This window comes from Vidua chalybeata, chromosome 1 (assembly GCF_026979565.1).
Source record: "Vidua chalybeata isolate OUT-0048 chromosome 1, bVidCha1 merged haplotype, whole genome shotgun sequence".
Lineage (NCBI taxonomy): Eukaryota > Metazoa > Chordata > Aves > Passeriformes > Viduidae > Vidua > Vidua chalybeata.
In genome coordinates this window covers 61,911,590-61,931,198 of record NC_071530.1, presented here as the reverse complement: position 1 = coordinate 61,931,198, position 19,609 = coordinate 61,911,590, and the positions used below count along the sequence as shown (strand labels likewise).

Below are 19,609 nucleotides of genomic sequence, written 5' to 3'. Positions count from 1 at the left end.
AAACCTCAATGCTTTCAACCATTATTAAAGGGTGGTACTATCTTTCTCTCTTTGGGTAGGAGGATATCTTTACCAAATATCAGTGTTCAACGTTGCTATTTACAATATAGCAACTACAATATAACAATATGCACTACTTCCTAAGGTTCTGATTGATGGAGAATGAAGCATTAACTGCCAGGAAATAGGTTTTCCCGTATTATCACTCGGTCAGGCAGTCGTCACTAACCTTTTCAATACAACCTTAATATTGCATTGCTAATTATATAATTTAAAGAATACAAGATTTTAATAGTTACTACTGTTAATCACAGTGCTTTACAGCTGGTTTTCCTCACTGGAAGCTTACCAGTTAATAAGCTAACTACTGTAATAACCATTAGTGCAAACTCTGCTTGGGTGATGTCTCTTGTGGTGTTTAATGAATTAGGCTCAAAAAATAAAACAGAGTATTAAACTTGTCTGACTTGCTGTAGAGGCAGCACAGAATTAGTCATTGGCTGTGAATGTTAATCACTCCACAGCAATGATAATTTATAGCATTGTTGTAGCACTCTTGTGCTCATAAAATGAACTTAATAACCCACTGCTACCCATGGGATAAACCTTCCTTCTCCTTCCCTCCCCTTTGCAATTGAATACCCAGTCTGGCTGCATAATAGCCATGTGAAATACTGCATTTAAAAGAGTGAGCAGCTGTATGATAAAATAAACAGCTCTAAAACAGATTTGTTAATTATCTCTTTCTTTTATTCACAGAGGGTGTTTGTGAGATATGGCTGACCAGTGAAGACACAGGGGCTTATGGCAGAGACATTGGCACAGACCTCCCCACGCTTCTGTGGAAGCTGGTTGAAGTTATTCCTGAGGGAGCTATGCTGAGGCTTGGCATGACAAACCCTCCCTATATTTTAGAGCATCTGGAGGTAAGGAAGACAAGGAATCATTTATATGCCGACATGGACCTTCATTGAGTGAGTCAGCATGGAACCTTGTGTGAAATGTCTTTCATTTTAAGCAGTAGCTTAAAAACATAATAGACTTAAAATGCATTTACAATATTAGACTAAGAGTGTAAAGCCATGTGCCTGACACAGCAAGTTATTGAGATAATGAGATCTTTAAGTAATTTTGGAATTATAATATTACTGAGATCTCTGACATGTAGGACTTTATTGTAATGATGTTTGTTTGTGTGTGTATCTAGTGTTTCCAAGAACTAAAGGAAATGTCATTTGCAAGTGATGGACTATGGGATTGAATTTTTCTTCCTGCTGCACCTCAGACAAATATTTCCAGAAACACTGTATGGTGGTCTCACTCAGTGGTGCATTCATTACCGTATTTTTAGCATGTTTAGAACTTGCATGATAAGAAATAGAAATGTAAGTGTATATCTGTGTTTAAAATAAATGTAACAAAGCAATTCAATGAAATGAGAAGTATATAGCTTTGTATATTACTTTGAATTTGAAAGAGTAGCTTATTCATGCAGAGGAGGAAGTGAGTTTCTTCTGAAAAATAGGTTGGTTTTGATGGATTGTGTCACCAAATGAATTTATTGAAGTTCCTAGAAACCGTCCACAGAATGAACATAACTGTAAAGAGGAGGGAAAAAAGGAGGGAAGGATGTAGTTGAAAATAAATTTTGTAACCATGTGCATGTTTAATACCCAGGTAAGTAGCTGGTATCCATGCTGCTTTCCCAAATATAATATAACATTAATAGTTACACTTGTGTTTTCTTAAGATGTCAAGGACAGTATTTTCTCATCAGAGTGCTATTACTGCACCTTTGCCTATTATTGAAGCATGTGGGCCAGAGGAATCTCATCTTGGTAGGAATAAGCAGGTTTTCATTTCACTAGCTAAAGAATTTCAACTGCAGAAAGTTGCAAGAAAATTCCTGGGTTGTTATTTTATTCTTTGGTTTAGCATACACTTCACTAAGAGAGAGTTTTAACTCAGCACACTGAATAGGAGCCTTTAGGAAGCAGTGTGGTAGTGCTCTTGAGAATTTGCATTGTGTCTGGAACTCTTATATCTGCCACAAGCTTTTCTTCTTTCTGTATTTTAACATTTTTCAGCATCTTGTACAAAAGGAAATCAAGCTTTTGGCAATTTTCACAGTTAGTTCCTTTGCTTTCATTTTTAATTCACATTATTAAAAGTGTTTTGGCTTAGGCTGCTGGTTTTGTCACAGCTGGTCATTGTATGAGTGTTCTCAAATCTTTAAAAAAATAGAAAAATCAGTTGCTGTAAATAACAAACTGCTCTGCTGAGATAAGGGGCACTCTTGATATAATCCAAGAAAAGTGGAAAGAATGTTGCTTTCCTTTAATCATAGTAAGTGTGAGCATGTCACAAATCTGTAAATTTATGATATCTAGTCTTTCTGTTTCTAAATTTTCCAGAAGGTGCTGTAGGTAGGACTTATTTTTTTATCAGATTTATATTTAGGAAAAATACTCTTATCTTTTCGAAAATGCATTTTTAGGTGTCATGGCAAAGGCAGAGGAATTAATGCAAGCCTGTTGAAAATGTGTGTTTTGAATGTTGCTGTGCAGAACATCTGTTTGTGTGCACCAGCCTTGTTGTGCAGTAGCAACATCTGCTGTTGCTCATCCTCTTCAGTGTTCCATACAGTTTCCAATTTATATGATTTTTCTAAGGATTATCTAATCACGTTTTCGTATTTCACATGTGACCAAGAATTTCTGATCTTGAAATTTTGTGACATCATTTTTCTGATTTGTCAAACTAAATTACTGAAATCTTTTTTTTTTTTTTTTTGCTTTCTGCAATTCTATTTAGTCTCCTCTACTGAGCTTACCAGACTTTTCTCTGAAGGATCACTGGGGAATGTAAGCAGTCTCCTGTATATGTTTTCACCAAACAAAATAAACTTTTTATGGGCAACATGCTTTTAACTTTCCAGTTGAGGAAAGGGTAAAACTGTATAAAAAACCAAAATTAAGTGAGAAGCTGATTAACCCTCATGTCAGTTGATAGGATAAAATCCAGATGTAGATCTGTTATCTCCTAAGATACAAAGATGTGTTATGCGTTGCAAACATCTTTCATTAATTGTTTTAAAAGCATTTTAAAATTTTATTTTAAAATGTTATTAATTGATTGATTTTATTATTTGATTTTTAAACTGTATTTTATTAATTGATTTTTTTTAGAAGTCATCTTTCTAATTATGATGTTGTTTGGCTTTCTGTGAAAAAAATTTACCTGGGAAAATGTACTAATATTGTGTCACTTTTTGTATGCAATACAAAGGACAAAGTCATTCCAATCATGTATCTTTTTTAAAAGCCAGACATTTCTGGCATACAGTTGTACACGTGCAATTGCTCGGCAGGGGTTTGTTTCACTTTCAAAATTATGTGTGGCATAGAGCAACAGTAGTCTTCTAAATGTAGAAATTAATTTTGAGATCTGGACAGAGCTTCCCTAGAGACTCAGCCTAAAAGCAAAAATTTTGATTTGTTCACTTTTGTTCCATATTTGTTGGAGCTTATCTGCAGGTGAGAATGTTTCATTTGCCTCAGTGTCTAGGAATCAATTTCATATTTTCTACTAAGTGGTAGCCAACAGCTCTGCTGTTCCACTGATGGAGGCCAGCACAAGTAGAAGAGGAGGAGGAGGAGGAGGAAGACAACTTCCCTTGGGACAGGAGTGGTGGGATTAGAGCAGAAGAGGAGGCAGAGGAAAGCTGTGGGCGCTTGTAATGGGCATTAAGGCTCTTACTCTGGAAGGCTTGGTAGATCTGGGGGCCTGGGCCAGTGGCCATTTGAACTCAGGTTTGTTTCAGGTGGGGAGTCAGTTTAAGTTTCCATATGATTTAAAATAGCATAACAAGTGCCTTCAGGTACTGCTGTCAGATAAATGCCATTCTGTACTTGAAGATGTTTGTCATTCCAGAGGATACGGTTAATCTCGTGAAAATCCTTACTGTGCTTGTGTTGTGCGGTCTGACAATTTAGTACTTCAGTTTTTTATTCAGTAAATATGGTGGCAGTAGTGCCTGTGTAGCATGAATAGTCTTGGGATGAGAAGCAAACACATGTTTTCAAATTATAAATTCTGCATTCACTTGGGCATTCTTGTCTAAAGAGAAAATATATATGGAACCATGCAGTGTTTTATAGTCATGCACAATATTTGCACTTTTTGGCATGCTGGGTACTAACCTATGTCATTACAAAAAGAGCCTTTATCATAATTATTCAGGGTATAATCTAAAGTACTAGATTTTTTATCTGCTGTTTTCTTCAGCCACAGATGATGTCTGTGCTTACATTAGGGCATAGTATGAAGTATTAAGAGCAGATGAGGAAAACACAGAATTTGGTAGTGAAGCCACTATATTTGAATTTATCTGCATTTTGGAGTCTACTTCAAAATAAATGTAATTCTCTTAATTAAACTTTTCCACTACCTGTGATCCAAAGCTGTTTCAAAGACATACTATTAGTTTGAATCCTGCTGTTTCCACTCATGTGGATGGAGTACATTCATGGTGAACCTGGAGTATGGCTACTGCTCTGATTTCCTTGGAAGCTAATTTAGTTTGTCTACTACAAAGTTCACCCTAGACTGAATGAACCAATGGCTGTGAAGGCAGCATGGGGAACTGCATTTTAAAATTTCACTGCTGCTTTCAGTGTACATGTCAAAGTGAACACAGCACTGGCAGGACTTATCCAGCGTGAGGTTTGTTGTTATGACAGAGAGAATTATTTGCTGTGTTCAAAGAAACTGAAGGACCAGAGACTTGAATTCTTGGTCATTGTACTAAGATTGAGAATGGAGTTTGGTTGACCTGCAGGAGACATCCTTAGTTTTCCTCTCAGAGAAAACCTGGCCAAGCAATGGAGGTAGTATTGCATTTTCCAAAGTGCTCTCACAGTCTTAGCAGTCTGTTTGAATGGATACACCATGAAGCATATAGCTTGCTTATTCCAAGGTTGATCTCAAACTGAGATTTTGAGACACACCTTTACCCGGTGTCTGTCCTATCTTAAAATGCTGATGCAACATGACGTTGAGGAAAACTGGGTATTTTATCTACATGGAAGAAGATTTTAATAAACAGACATGGACTATGGCCAGGGAAAAATAATTTGCCCCAGATTTTTTTTTTGTTTGTTTTATATAATGTGAAGGAGAAGGTTAGTGTTAGAATACATTATATAGTCCTAGAAAAACCTGCAAGGAGTGTATGTGTGTGTGGTTACCCTGTGTTCTTGCCCATATGCCTTTACACAGAGCTACTGCTGTAGTTACACACACTACCAGATGTCAGAGATTTTATCACCCCATGGTATCAACATGTAGCAAAAGTACATAAGGAATACACCCTGCTTTAGAGGTAACCTCCAGATATTTTTTCCCCTGTCATATTATGAAGCTACTCACTAGTGCTCTGGTGAGACAGTGTTTAACATCCACTTTCAGTAACTGATGGAGAGGGAGGGCTGGGAAAAATCCATTAAAACAATGGTAGCAGATAAATGATGAATGGGAATTAGTCTGAAATGTAAAAAATAAGGCGCAGTGTATAGCAGCTTGAAATTAATGTTCATGGCATAGTGTTAGGTACTGATTTTGCCTTGACTGTATTTCACTTTTCCTTGGGTTAAAACTTAATTTTCTTTTTAAGTATCCAGGGCTCTGTCCAAATCACAAGGGACTCTAGATCATCCAGACTGTAAAAGGGCAGGGACTGTCATCTCAGCCTTAGCTCACCTCCTTTGTGGATTTAACATAATCCCAGAGTTGTCTGGGATTTTAGTTCAGCACTTTCTGTGAGTGATGGGATGCTTCCAAATCTGTATAAAGGAGGCAGTTCACACCTGCCATTCCCGTAAGTGCTTAATTTCACATGACTAGATGAGTAGTCGTCTTTGTCACCTGTCAAAATGAGTCTGTCTCAAACCATACTATATGCCATCTGTGGGCTGTATCTCCGTTATTAATTCAGGACATTTGAGTGATACACCAGCCATTGAGATGGAGTCTGCATGGCAGCAGAGCCTTTAAATGCAGAAGGTGTGCCAAGTGTACCAGGAGTTGCAGTAGTATTTCTTTGCTCTTTTGCTTTGATTTTTCGTGTCAGCTCGGTGTTTGTTTCTTAACCTCATTGAAGCTGATACCCTACAGATGGCTTCCTCAAACCTGCCCTGACACAGCACAGAGGAAATTGTTACAGTATTACAGTAAAATTACTAATTCACTTTTCTTTTTTCTCTGTTGTCCTTTTTTTCCTCTGAGTGCACCAAGCATTTTTGAGCGTTGTGCATAAGCTCAAGTTTTGAATAACCTCGAGTGTAAGCTAATTTGAAATGCATTTAAAAAGGGAATAATATGCACACATTTCTCAATGGCAAATAAAAGGGCAGCATAATTTCAGGAATTAAAAGGACTTTAGGGCACGTATTTGTTTCTAGTATTATTTTTTGTCATTTTCATAGACTGCTGCTTTTGAAAGTGCCAATTAAAATCTGTTGATTTGACCAGAAAAAATGAAAACTGCAGCATACATTTAAATAAATGAATAGTTAAGCCCCTGACTTCTTATTACTGTGAGTTTTGTAGTGTTTTTTACTCGGTGGACCATGCAACTTTTTCTTGCTGTAATTACAAAGTTATTTCTGCAAACTGTGTCTGTTTTGCTAGCAGTATAATTGAAAGGAACCTCAGATACTAAAGGGAGGTGAATGGGGCAATTGCCTCCATCCTCCTGAAAAAAAAAAAAAGGTGAGGTATGAAGGGATGTTTACTATTTTATTTGGTGTTATGTTAAATGCTTGTTTGTCCTATGGAAGCTGTATGTGCATCTTTGCTTGCTCTCTGTAATCCTGCTTTTTATTTTTTAGTACTAAAATAATCTGTCTTTCCTGTTCTTCCTCTCAAAGCATTCTTTGTCTTTGGGGTTTTCAAATATAGCACATTTCCTTTAAATTACTTCTTAAGACAGTGTCATGGGAACATGAGCTCACCCCAGAGTCAATGTACTTTTTTATATTATGGAGTTGGGAAATGGATGAATCTCTGCTGTGCTTCGGGATACATTTTGTCATGCCATTTTCTCTAATCTAGAATTTTAACATCTCATACACAGCAGATCCTAACGTCTGTAAATGCTTGGTGACATGTTAGTTTCCAGCTGGTAGAATATGATTTGGCTTAATAAATGTCAAAATAAGAACCCATTTTACTCTTCCTGAAGGTTTTATGCTGTATTTGTGAATATTGGGTTCTCTCAAAAACCTTAGCAAATTTGGAGCTTTGAACAATAAAGGTTTCCTTCCTGACAACATGGAAGGGATTATTTGTGTTGTTGGGAATGAAGCTCATGTTCTTTATAACACTAGTTGAAAAAATGCTTTGAGATACATAAAAACTGGTTTTTATTTATGCGCAAAATTCAGTTTTCCATAATGACAGAATATTTTATGCATGCATCTAGTGCTTTTCTATATTTAATAATCTGTGAATAAAAACTGGTATTGCAAAAAGGGGTTAACATTAAGTAGCACACTGCTTGACCAGTTAAATCTGTGCATATTAGTTGTACCTTAATTATGACTTGTTCATATGAATGTTGCTCTAGCTTGTTAAATTGCCTGAGAATGAAGAGTATTTAAATGCAGACAGATCCACACTCAATCTTGTGCTGAGTGTCAGGCTGTCTGTCAATTACTTACAATCCTGTCTCATCCCAGCAGTCCTTTGGAGCTGGAGCTTACTTCTGGTGAATTACTAGCAGAAAATAAAAATCACCAGTAACTGAGCAATATGTTCAAAGAATGGGAAATGCATATATGGGATACTGCATTCGTGCTAAATAAAAGTAGGATTTTTATCAGTTGCCATGCGCTTCAAGGCATTGAGGTAGAAGCTATTGTCAAATTGAGAGCTTGCATAACAAACTGTGCCATCTTTTTTTAATATTTCTGCCTTCATTGTTAAACAAATAGCATCTCACTTTCCTAGTTATTTATATTATAATAAGTAAAGTTCTACCAAGTATTCTCCATGCTGTTTCAAAAGCTTCTGTTTAGTTTAGATGCATAAACCCTTTTGTTTTCTTTGATAGATGAGCTGTCACATTCCCTATGCTTTGCAGCGTCATCTACATAATCTTCAGTAAGACTGCTTGCTTCGTTAGGCTTTGGCATTTGTTTAAAAAAAAGAGGTTGATTTTCTTGAGGTGAAGATTTTCTTTAAAATGAGAAAAAGAAAATACATTGTGTTCTAAAAACTTCAGTAAAACTGCACAGTAATATTTGCTTTGTGTTGTACCACTGTTAATCAAGGAAAAGACGTAAAATCTCTTTTCATTCTTGAATTCAATTGGTTTAGTTCTGTTAAATGTGCAAGGGTTACTGAAAAATGTAAATTATATGATATAAATCTTGTCATTATGGTTTGGAATATTTTTATTCTATTTTACTATGAAATTTAGGTCAGCTCACAAAAGAAAGTGATAGTATTTGCCTAAAGGTTTAAGTTTTGATTAAAAACTTCCACTATTTTCCTTCCACTGGAACCTGCTAAAGCAGTTATTATTTTAGATATTGTACTTGCTTGTTTGAAATGAAGGGAAACAATAGAGAGGCTCCCTTGGCACTGCCCTGTCTTAGTACAGATGAGCTCTGGAGGGGTGTGCAATTCATTCTATGTCTTCCTTCTGAGCAGAAACCATCAATTCTTTTCTATCCTGTGGGATTCTCATTTTTGAGCTGGAGAACAAATTCATAGTATGGATGAAACTAGCAATTCATTTCACTCATTCAGCTTTCTGAAGACAAAAAGGTAGTGTGACAATCCTACTTGCCTATCGTGTGTGCTTCTCTGTGCTTTAATTAATTTTCAAGGTTTTATTAGCATAAAGTATGGTTAAGACAGAGAGTTATTTAAAGTAGCAGTGTGCTGTTGCAATAAATCACCTTTTTAGGGACCTTCCCAATAGGTGTTTCTAATACATATTGAAAAAAGGAGTATTAATTTACTTCTGGAAAAAAATATTTCATTTGAGGAGTGCTTAATGATGAGAAATTAGAGAGGACCATAGAGAAAATTTAAAAAAGAGTGCATTTTCTTGCATGTCAGAATTAATAATTTCACAAGTAATTAGTATTAGCTCTTTGGTTGGCTGGTTTGAAGTCATTAAACCATTGCTCTAACCATTAATGAAATGTACACTTTACATTAAAGTGAATCAATTTTTGGAACTGGACAAACAGCACTCTGAAGCTCCACAAAGGCTCTTTAGGATTGTAACGATGGCGGCTGCAGCAGCAAAAATAACAGTTCTCATCTTTGAAAGCACTGAACCATTTTCCTGCGTGGTGCATAGAAATTAGTGTGGTATTAATGCTGAAAGTGTCACTGAATCAGCTCTGTTTTGGGGATGTGAAGACTCAGATGTACTTGGGCTCATGGCTCATCACAGGCTGAGTAATAAACAATCCTCCCAAAGGAGATGCTAATGCTTAACATTTTACCCAATGTAAAGTCAATCTGCTTTAATACTGGAAGCAAATTGTGTTAGGGATGCCAGCTTGCTTATTGTGAAGAATTTCAGGAACCAAGATTTAAGATATCTGTACTGGGAGTTACTGGTTTTGTTAGAAAATGTGAATAAATGGTACTATGCAAGAAGTTTATTTTTATCCTTGGATATGACATGTATAATCTTGTGAAGAACCATATCTACCTGTTAACAGAAAAGGAGAATTCTTGATATTTTTGTGTTTACAAATCAGGTACCTAGCATATTTGATGCTGTGTGTTTCCTTTGTGCGTTGACTCATGGGAAGAGATGTGACAAACTTCAGCTGAAGCTTTGGACTGTGAAATACAGTTATTGTATTGTGACATTATCTGAATATCACTTCTTGTGCAGGAACTTGAGTTAGCTTGTGCTCTTATTTAATAAAGGAAGATGTGGCAGGCTCTTCAAGGCATATTAGGTGGTTTCGGTATGGCATGGTTTACCATGTTTTTTTTAAGAGAGGCTTAATACATATTAAGCTGTGAGGCAGGAAAAAGTTGCTTAGCTAGCTATGTTTTGTCTGCTCTCTGAGGCTAGAAGCAGTAGAGAGATCCCACACCTAGGAGAACAGCTGGGAGCAGCTAGGGCTGAGCATATGACTCTCATGGCTAGTTTTCCTATTAGCAAATCACAGCTTGCAGTCTGGTTTATATCCACTTCCAAGGGTGGCCTGAGCTAATACCAGTTTTCTTTTTGGTAATGTAGAAGGCATTTTTCCCATATGGCAAAACAAATTTTTGCCCTCCATCTGGCAAACCGAAGATTTGATTTAAAGGTTCAAATTACATTGGCTAGAATTGCATGGGCTTCTAACTGCTCCAGTGTGACCTGCCTTTATCCTAATGACCAGATAAAGACCCGAGTATGTCATGTCATGTTACGTGGGGGTAGGGGTTGCCACCAAGTTTGCCCATCGTGTGGCTTCAGTGCATCTCCCCCGGTTCATGCACAGATGAGGGAGAGGCATTGCCTTGCAACCAGTGTCCTCAGGGACATCCCACACGTTCTTAGTTTTTTAAAGCCCCATTACTCACAGGCGGTGGGAAGTGCAGGGAGAGTTCCCTGTTCATTCATTTTAACAAAACTGCTCTGGCCTTTCCAGACTGGATCATAACTGTGTCATCATTCCCATGCCTGCATCACAAGATCACATCTGTTCCTGAGCTGAACTGCAGCAGAGGAATTTATAAAATGGGCCACAGCCACTTTTTATGCAGACTGTGCTGGTGGTAGCACCACTCAGCTTGTGAAAGACAACAGTCAGCAGACACCCCTCATGACATACCCCAAAGTAGTATCTGCCACAAAGGGATGAAGTTTTGAGGGAGTGCCATTTTGTCATGTTTCTATATGGATGAGGATTTCTTTGGGCTTCACTGCTGGCAGAGGACAAAATCCTTTTACTATCAAGCAAGCTATTCACATTATCGTGACTCAAATAGACAGAATTCAAATACTTGGATTTTTGCCTGCTTTAGGTAAGGGGAAAGAATTGCTGTCTGAACAGCTTGCTGGGACTGACATAAAGATGCACAGATATTGATGTTTATTGTCTCTGCAATTTTCTATGGTTGCACACAGTGTCATTGCAAACAGGAGGTGTGATTTTCTGGTTAGGTGGTTAAATTTGTATATTGTAATTGCTAGGATAAAATACACTGATTAGATAGAAATCTTTCTGGTAATGTGCTTTGTGTTCTAATGTACTCCAGCTGCTAAGGACTGGGAAAAAATATTTCATATGTGATCAGTATCCTAAAGGATGTTTCACATGCATTGTTATTTTCCAAATGTAGATGATGCCTATTTTTGTAGAGTCAGGTTAAAACAAATTGTGCTACTTTTTGACCTTTTAGTTCCTACATGATATTTCATTTTTGTGTAGTGCATCCCTTCATTCATAGACACATATCAGATTACAGGGAATACTGAGAAAAGGCAATCAGCTGTTTCAGTTGTGATGAAAGACAGGAAGTTTCTTTCACAGTGATATAGTTTCAAAATGTTGTTCATTTATTGTTTCCAGATGGAAATAAAACTCTAGATTGTTTTTCTTCTAACTGAAATATGTAATTATACCTAGTAATGCAGAGCACTTCAGAAAAAAATAAATATATATAATTATAAAAAAACAACAGAAAACAGATGTTAATCTTAGAATGCTGAGACACAGTGAAGTAAAAATATGCCCATGATGTCCTTCAAATACTCTTTGGGATATTAACTAATAGTTTTATTCAGTGATGAAATCTGGTATTCTGTGTGCAATCTGTAGTATGGGAAAATCTGTCAGCATTGACTAAGTATGACTGTTAAGTGCAGAGTAGTTGTAATTTAATCAAACCTATGTGGCAAAGAACTTCAGTGTTATTTTGGTGGTAGGGAGGATGAAAGATAAGACTGGAACAGTCTTACCTTAAAACTTCAGGTTAGAACGTGATATTTCTGTCTGAACAGTGCAAAGTTTGGACGATTGATTTATCCAGATTTCTGATCCAATCATTCAAAGCTTGTGTTTAATTCATTATTCTGTTTCCTTCTCAACAGCTCATTCAGAATTTCTGGTTATAAAAGGTAAATTTAAGACCACCAGCAGTACTTAAAAGGGAATGACAGTGAAACAGTGGGTCATCAGGTATTTCTGTCTTGCATTTGGTTTGTGTTAATAATTTGTGTTGTGCTAAATTCATGAAGTTAATCATTACAATCCTCAAGTACCTGCTGGGAAATCAGTTTGTCAGTAGGACATGCAGTGCATTTTATGTAGCTTTAGATGCAGAAAGCAAGCAAAGAAAGGAGTTCATAGTATAAAGAGCTGTTTGCAACCTCCTCATCTCTAGGAGGAGCTTTGACTGTCCAGAACATTCCTGAATCCCATAACCACAGCAGCTAGGCTGTGGTTCCCAGACAGACCGTGTGTGTATTGCATGTGAATTTCTGATACACATGACAAGTGATTTACTTTCTAAAAAATGCCAGTTCTTTTGATATGGAGTATCTTTCTGAACCAAAATGATGCAGTAGAATAGTCAATAATGTTTTTAAGCTTACAGTTGTAGCTTTTATTGTATGCAGGGACCTGTAGTGATAGTTGAAAAGTTCAGTTAATTAATGCCAGGCATTTTGCATCCCATTGATACAGAACCAAGGCTAATTACTTTAAATGACAACAGTTGTGTTCTTAATCTTGAAAGTTATCAACAACAGTGATTGCAGAAAACATATGTTTTCTTTCTTTGACATGGGGGATAACTGGAAGAAGCAATTCTGATTAGTCTTGTTTAACAATGCCCGTTGGACACCATTGCTTTAGTTCTTCTTAAAGGAAGTGCAGTCCAAAGCTCCCTCTTGGCCACATCGCCCTGAAAGAGATCAACTGTGAGACCAGCAGGATTCTGCATGTTACAGTCAGATCAGCAGCTAGTGGCTTTGGGGTTCGTTGGATGCCTTGGTTTTTTTGAATCCTCTGAGTAGGAAAACCCCTTTTAGATTTTAGAATTTGGTTTTCATTCTTCATACTTCACCATAACATTTTTGTTGTTTAAGGTGAATATGAGAAATAAAACCAACATTTTCATATAACTACAGAATTTCCACGTTTATGACTTCAAAAATCAAAACTTTGTGGTAAAACAAGGTAAGGTTTTTTAAAATCTAATATTTCTATCATAAAGAAACAAACAGACATAGTGAATCTGTTTGGATTTTTGTTCTATCAGATGATTCTCAGCTTTACAAAAGCTGGAACAAAATAAGAGTTTGGTATCTAGAAATTCTAATAAATGATTTATTACTTTCAAAAAGAACTTACAGACTGATCTCATATTGAAGAGTCTTACTCAGAAGATGCAAAATTTGAGAGGAGTGGCAAAGAATTTTTTTTCCTATGTCGTAGGGCAAGTTATTTTTAAGAACTTGGCAGATTTAGAAACACGTTATGAAACATGACTTTCGTTGGTTTCTTGTATCATAAATATGTTTTTGAAAATTGAGTAAAGTACTCAGAACCAAGAGATAAGCAGAATAATAGGCTTGTGGTCCATAGCTTAATTTTCAGCTCATATTTCCCATATTTTACAAACGTATTTGATTACTGATAAATAGAAAAATCACAGATGACTACAAGGATGCTTCATATAAATTACATTCACATGATTTTCTAAAGCTTAAAAAAAAGGTTTTATGTACTTGTTCCTTATGATTTCATTTTTGAAAATATATTCTAGCTGAACATCTACAGTTATTAAGGGCATATATATATATATATATATTTCTATTTCTATTTGAATTGGACACAAAATTTGTATGGATGTATGGTGGCCTTTTCTTCACTGTTTTTTCATGAAACCAGCTATCTCCAGCTTCCACTGAGAGCCAGGTTCAGTGCACACAGCCTTTCTGTGTGTCAAATTGTGTGTCATTCTGTGTATCAAATTGAGTTTACATACCTCAGATGGAGTATCTGTTGCCTTGAATAATGTACCCACTTCTCTTAGACATTTATGTAATAAGATCTTAGACAGAAACTTTCAAAACTGCTTCCAGAAGTGATTTGATAGAGTTCTGGGTTTTGTACACATCTGTTTGTCAGAGGAAAAGTGAGTATCAAGAGAGCATTTTTTTCTTCTTGTTCTAAAAATCAGTGCTTTTAAAAGCTGAGTTCCTGCAAATGAAAAGGCATGAGGATGTCTGCCTTCTCTTTGAACAATCTAGGCCAGCCTTGTAGAAATACAGAGAGAAAATCTAGATGCGTGACTAATATTGCTGATTAATGGTCTGGAAGAATTTGTAAATAGTTGCATCTTAAAAAGTAAATATGGCAGCAGTATGTGGTGTCAGACAGAGTATTTGTGCTATCTGAGAAAACAGGAGAGATGGCCTGAGTGAGCCTGACTGGAGCACACAGAATGCACTGGCAGAAGAGCAGTGCTCAGTCCCAGGCCATTTCCTGAATGCCCACAGCTCATGGAGAAAGGGAAAACCATATGTGAAGACCTGTTTTTTTTACAGAATATGGTTCTTTGTCCAAGTTCACTTATTTATTGCAGGACAAGGATTAACAAGCAGTATGGTACCACATTGCACACATTCTCAATGCTGGTTGGTTTCAACTTTAAAAAATACTTAAGCTTTGTTGCTTGATTGTATGTCTATAATTGGTTAAATAATAAAAATGAGAGAAATCAGACCACCATATTCTATTCTCTGTCTCACATTCCTTCACCTTGCCTAGCCTCCCCCTTGGGGGGTTGGTTTGGCTTTCAGTAGGAGGTTTGGTTTTGCATTTTGCTATTATCTTTACTTTTTTTTTCCCTTACCTTTTGCATTTGTATAAAATGTATCATATCCTCTGTCTCTTTCCAAGCCATCACTCCAGTTTTAAGCTGCCCCCTGATTAATTCTATTTATATTATAGCCAAGCACTTTTAATTTCAGTCCTTTTCTCTGAAGTAACACAGGTAACATTTCAGACCAGTATTGGTCTGAAATATATATGTTTGCAAGTGATGAGGTGTACCTTAATTAGCAACTGCCCAACTTTAGGGATGCTTCAATTATAGACATTCTCATTCTGGTATCTGAGAAGTTACTTCAGTCCAACAAGAACGCAACTAACCCTTGCTGTCCTCTGAAAACAGCCACTGTCTGAAATCACCAATCTTCATGATACTTTGCCTCTAAAATTTTCTTTTAATTGTGTAACCAATACTACATGAGGAATGTGATCCTTATCTCAAAGTAAATTAGATTTCATCGCTTTCTTCTTATTTTCTCCTAAAAAAATCGCTTTCAGATATTTTCACCTGTCCCCACTGTTTCAAACTGGGCTGGGGCAATATAGTATTGTTTGGGTTTTAGAAGTATTGCTGATACTTACCCCCTATATTAATCTGAGTTTCCTGTATTATTTTCATAATGCTTTAAAGCTTCTTTTTTGTTTAATAACTCATAGGAAATGGCCAAGATTCTCAGTCATCCAAGAGTATATGCTTTTCTGCACATACCAGTCCAGTCAGCCTCTGACAGTGTGCTCATGGACATGAAAAGAGAATACTGTGTGGCAGACTTCAAACAAGTAGTGGATTTCCTTAAAGAAAAGTAAGTCTACTAATAATTGAGAAAACGACAGTGTTGGGTTTGTTGCAATGTCAAGAACATGTGGCTGAAAACACAATTATTTGCAACTTCATAATTAAGGTATGAAAAAAATGACATCCTTTAAGCTTTCAAAGTCTTTGAGTTTTCTGTAAGCCCCTTGATGTGGTTAGACCCTATGCTTGAGCTTTTATAAGGATCTTAAATCTCTGCATGGCATGCTTTTAATTTGTCAATATATTCCTAATCTTTTTTAAAAAATGCAATCTTAAATTATTTTTTATACATAAACTACTATATATAGATTGCTTGAAGTTGGAGTTACTGAAGTTGTCTTTAATGTGGCTTTTGAGCATTGCACACTTTGTGTACTAGAGATGATCCAGCTCCAGCAAATATAAATGGTTTGGTTTTGTGTTTGTTTGTTCTAATAAGTATTTTATGTCCTATATCTTATTCAATTTTACATCAATACAGTAACACTCTTATCTTGCTTAGGGGACTGATGAGTTCTAGGTTAATTTCAAAATTATTTCCCTTAACAACAGAGCTAATTGTGAGAAATGAAAGAATGTATCATTAATGTATTTGCTTATGCTGACACCAAGATGAAAGTCACATCTACCTGCAAAGCTTTTGTAACTACAAGTAATAATTTCATATCCAAGGAAGTATTTTCTTAGCTTTTAAAAAGTTAATAGTGACATATTTTGATGGATATTTCTGCACTGATTGTCAAAAAAACATGTCTGGAGAATAATTTCTGACACTTGTTTGGCTACTTTCTCTCTTTCTGCTTCCTTTGCTTGTGTGCTTGTTCAATGACTTAAGGGCAGTGACATTGTACCTTTGACTCTTACCTTGCATTAAAATACTGGTACATCAAACCAATCAAATTTTCATAATAATTTTCATAATCAATTTTTTTGTGATAATTGAAAAATTGAAAAGTCTAGCTATGTAAAACATGTCATCTAATAGCTGCATGGGAATTATAATATGTAAGAAAGAAAGCCAACTGTGACAAAATAGAATCTGTTTTGCAAACTGCATGTGTAATTTGTAGGACATTCCTATGCATCTAGGACAACTGATGGAAATGGGGCTGCTTGTCTTCATACAGGTTGATTTGCATTAATTTTCCACCACAGACAATACCCATGAATTCTTGGCACTAAATTTCATGTGACTGTGGATCAGTGTTAGTTTTTAATTAACAGATGTTTTGTATTCCCACATATCTTAAGTGGAACTGTGTCAGTTTATGTCTTAGTTGACTTGAAGTTGATTCATTATTCTCTTCAATAGTTTTAGCATTGGAAGCTATTATATAACAGCAGCTGGATTTTCGATAACCCAGTATAGCTGGCACATATTGGGGCATATGGGGATTTATTAAATCATACAGCTCTTGCACACAGCAAAGAGTGAATTACTTAATACCCAAATTTAAAACAGCTGGTCACTGAGCATACAGTAATGTATGTCATACATCTTTTTCCAGGGCATTTTTTGTAGTGAACTTAACAAGGAACAAAACTGGTTTGATGTCTTGATTTTAAAGACTAATAAAGTTTCTTTATCCTGCTTATTAAGAAAATACCAAATTATCTAGTAGTTCCTGTTAGAAAACAGTCTCCAGATACAAGATGGAAAAATCTTTGTACCATATGGCAGCAGGATAAAGAAGCCATGCAAGGTAGAGAAAATGTTTTGGATATTTGAACATGTGTTCATCTGTGAAATGCAAGGTTTTTTCTTTGCGCTTAAGAGCATAGAGTCTTTGTTTGTAGACTTTACTGTTGTGACAGCAGCCAGCTATTACAATCTCATGTAGATATTCCCATAAAGATCTTGGCACAAAATTTGCCAGAATTTAACATGGCTTCAGACAACTCCAGAGCCTAGAGCGAGAATAGCTAAAATTAAATATGTGTTTAAACTACTTTAATAGCCAAAGGGGATTATTTCTACCTCACATTTATCAAAAAGGTAAAATAAACCAAAAGTGGAACCCCCTGTTATCTCCTTTCTCTATTGCTGGAGCCATAAAATCATCTAGAAGCTTCCTACACAAAATGTACAAGGACCAGTAGATTCCAAATGTCATCTTTGTCTCTAGAATGTGACATCTGCTCTAATAATAACTTCACCGAAAGTTTTATTAAAGCAGTAATTATATAGGCTAACCAGCTGACCTGCTGCAGAAGTAAAACCACAAAATCAAGGAATGCTAATGGTTATCAGCTAAGTATTTAATAACTTGCATTCAAACATCTAAGCACATAAAATTAAGACCAGCAAGTAAAAATAAAAGGAAAAAGGAAAATAAACAGCCATATCATAATTTTTGTTCTGGAACCCCAAAGATATACCAGCTGACTTCTGAATCTTTTTCTCAATTAGGCCAACAAAACTCTCTGGGCTTTTCTTCTTCAAGAAGGAAAAAAAAAAGCTTTTCCTTCCTCTGGAGAGCCATGAGTGACTGCAGAGGTATCTTCTTCAGAGTGGGGATTTGTTTATATCCTGCTGAGCACAGAATACCTTATAGAGAGAGATCTCCAGGAGTACTCCAGGCAGAGTACTCTCTATATAGAAACTCGCTTTTTTAAAAGAATGGAGCATTCTTTACACTGTGTCTGTGAAGATAGAAATGTCACATTTTTCCTCTTTTTGAGGACTCTCTGCAGGCATGAGCAATAGAAATGAACTTTAAAAATTAGTACTAATGTTCTAGTGCTGGCTTTTGATACACAACTCTTTTTATTTCAGAGCCACTCTCCCCAGCCACCTGACAACATTTTTGATTTATTATGAAGATCAATAGCAAAATGCATAGAATATAAAGCAAGAAAGGCAAATCCATTAGACTGTGAAAAACTGAAATACAGAAGGTTTCTTTTATACTTTTTTTTTTTAAAAATTCCTTCTACCTTATTTGCACTTTTCTGCACAGGAATTTCAGTAAGTTCGACTATTCAGGAAAATACTGTTGAGGAGTTGATATGCCGATCTACATTTATCTGGAAATCTAATATATAGATATAGAGATAGAGATATATTTCTTGAGAATTTATTTTTAGACTGTTCTAGAGAGCAACAGCATAAAGCGAGGATGTAGTGATTAAAGTGGAGGGTGGACACAGTCTGTAGGGACTAAGCAAGGACTAGTGCCCTGGTCTGTGATCTCTGGGGACTAAAGTAGTCTGCAGGCAGTATTCACAAGACTGATTCCTACATGAGTTTGCAACTAAATATAGGACTTTTAGAAATTGCTGCTAAGTGAATTTAATCCAGAGACCAAATTAGTCTTTTATTAGCAAGTCTTCTTTTTGGTGTCATTGTATCAAAATGTGAGTTGTTTTTCAAGTGATCGCAACTTTCAAAATTCAGCATAGATTATATTTCTGAAAGGTGATGTTTGTAGTTGCAAAAAGAGCAAGACAGCTTTAATTGTCTTGAAGTTCTTAAACTTAATCCCCTGAAATTTACTTTTGATGATAAAAGCAAACAATTGGAATATATTTGAGTTAAAGAAACCTGAGATCTGAATGTCATATTTTGTAATGGCTTGAATAATCATCAATGTGAATATATACCCGTTAAAAAGTCCTTAGACTTTTAATGTGTTTTCCAAATTTGCTTTTGCTGCCCAGACTATATTCTTTCCCCTTTTTGGTGTGTGAAGTGATTCCGATGTTCATCAAAGATTATATTTATGTCTCCTATTACTGCTGCTTGATAAGAGACGCGTAAACCCAAAATCTAGACAAACAGAAAAGCAAGGAAACATAGAGCTAGACTGAAACACTATACCTTTCTGTTTTGGAGAACAGCGTAATTCTGAGGAAAAGCTGGGTTTGCCTTCCAGTTTGTTTTTGTTTGTGTTCTGAGATAGGAGCATAACATTAATTGTGGGTGGCTGCTGCTGTTTATCTG

At 36.0% G+C, this 19,609-nt stretch overlaps 1 protein-coding gene across 5 annotated transcripts in view; it reads left to right on the top strand.

The window, feature by feature from the left end:
- CDKAL1 (CDK5 regulatory subunit associated protein 1 like 1) overlaps nucleotides 1-19,609 on the top strand; it is a 379,245-nt gene that overhangs the window by 232,589 nt on the left and 127,047 nt on the right. For all 5 annotated transcript variants that reach the window (XM_053936121.1, XM_053936155.1, XM_053936129.1 and 2 more), the window contains 2 exons: nucleotides 760-926; nucleotides 15,528-15,673. In XM_053936121.1, the coding sequence (XP_053792096.1) occupies nucleotides 760-926; nucleotides 15,528-15,673 (313 nt within the window). The remainder of the gene's footprint in view (nucleotides 1-759; nucleotides 927-15,527; nucleotides 15,674-19,609) is intronic.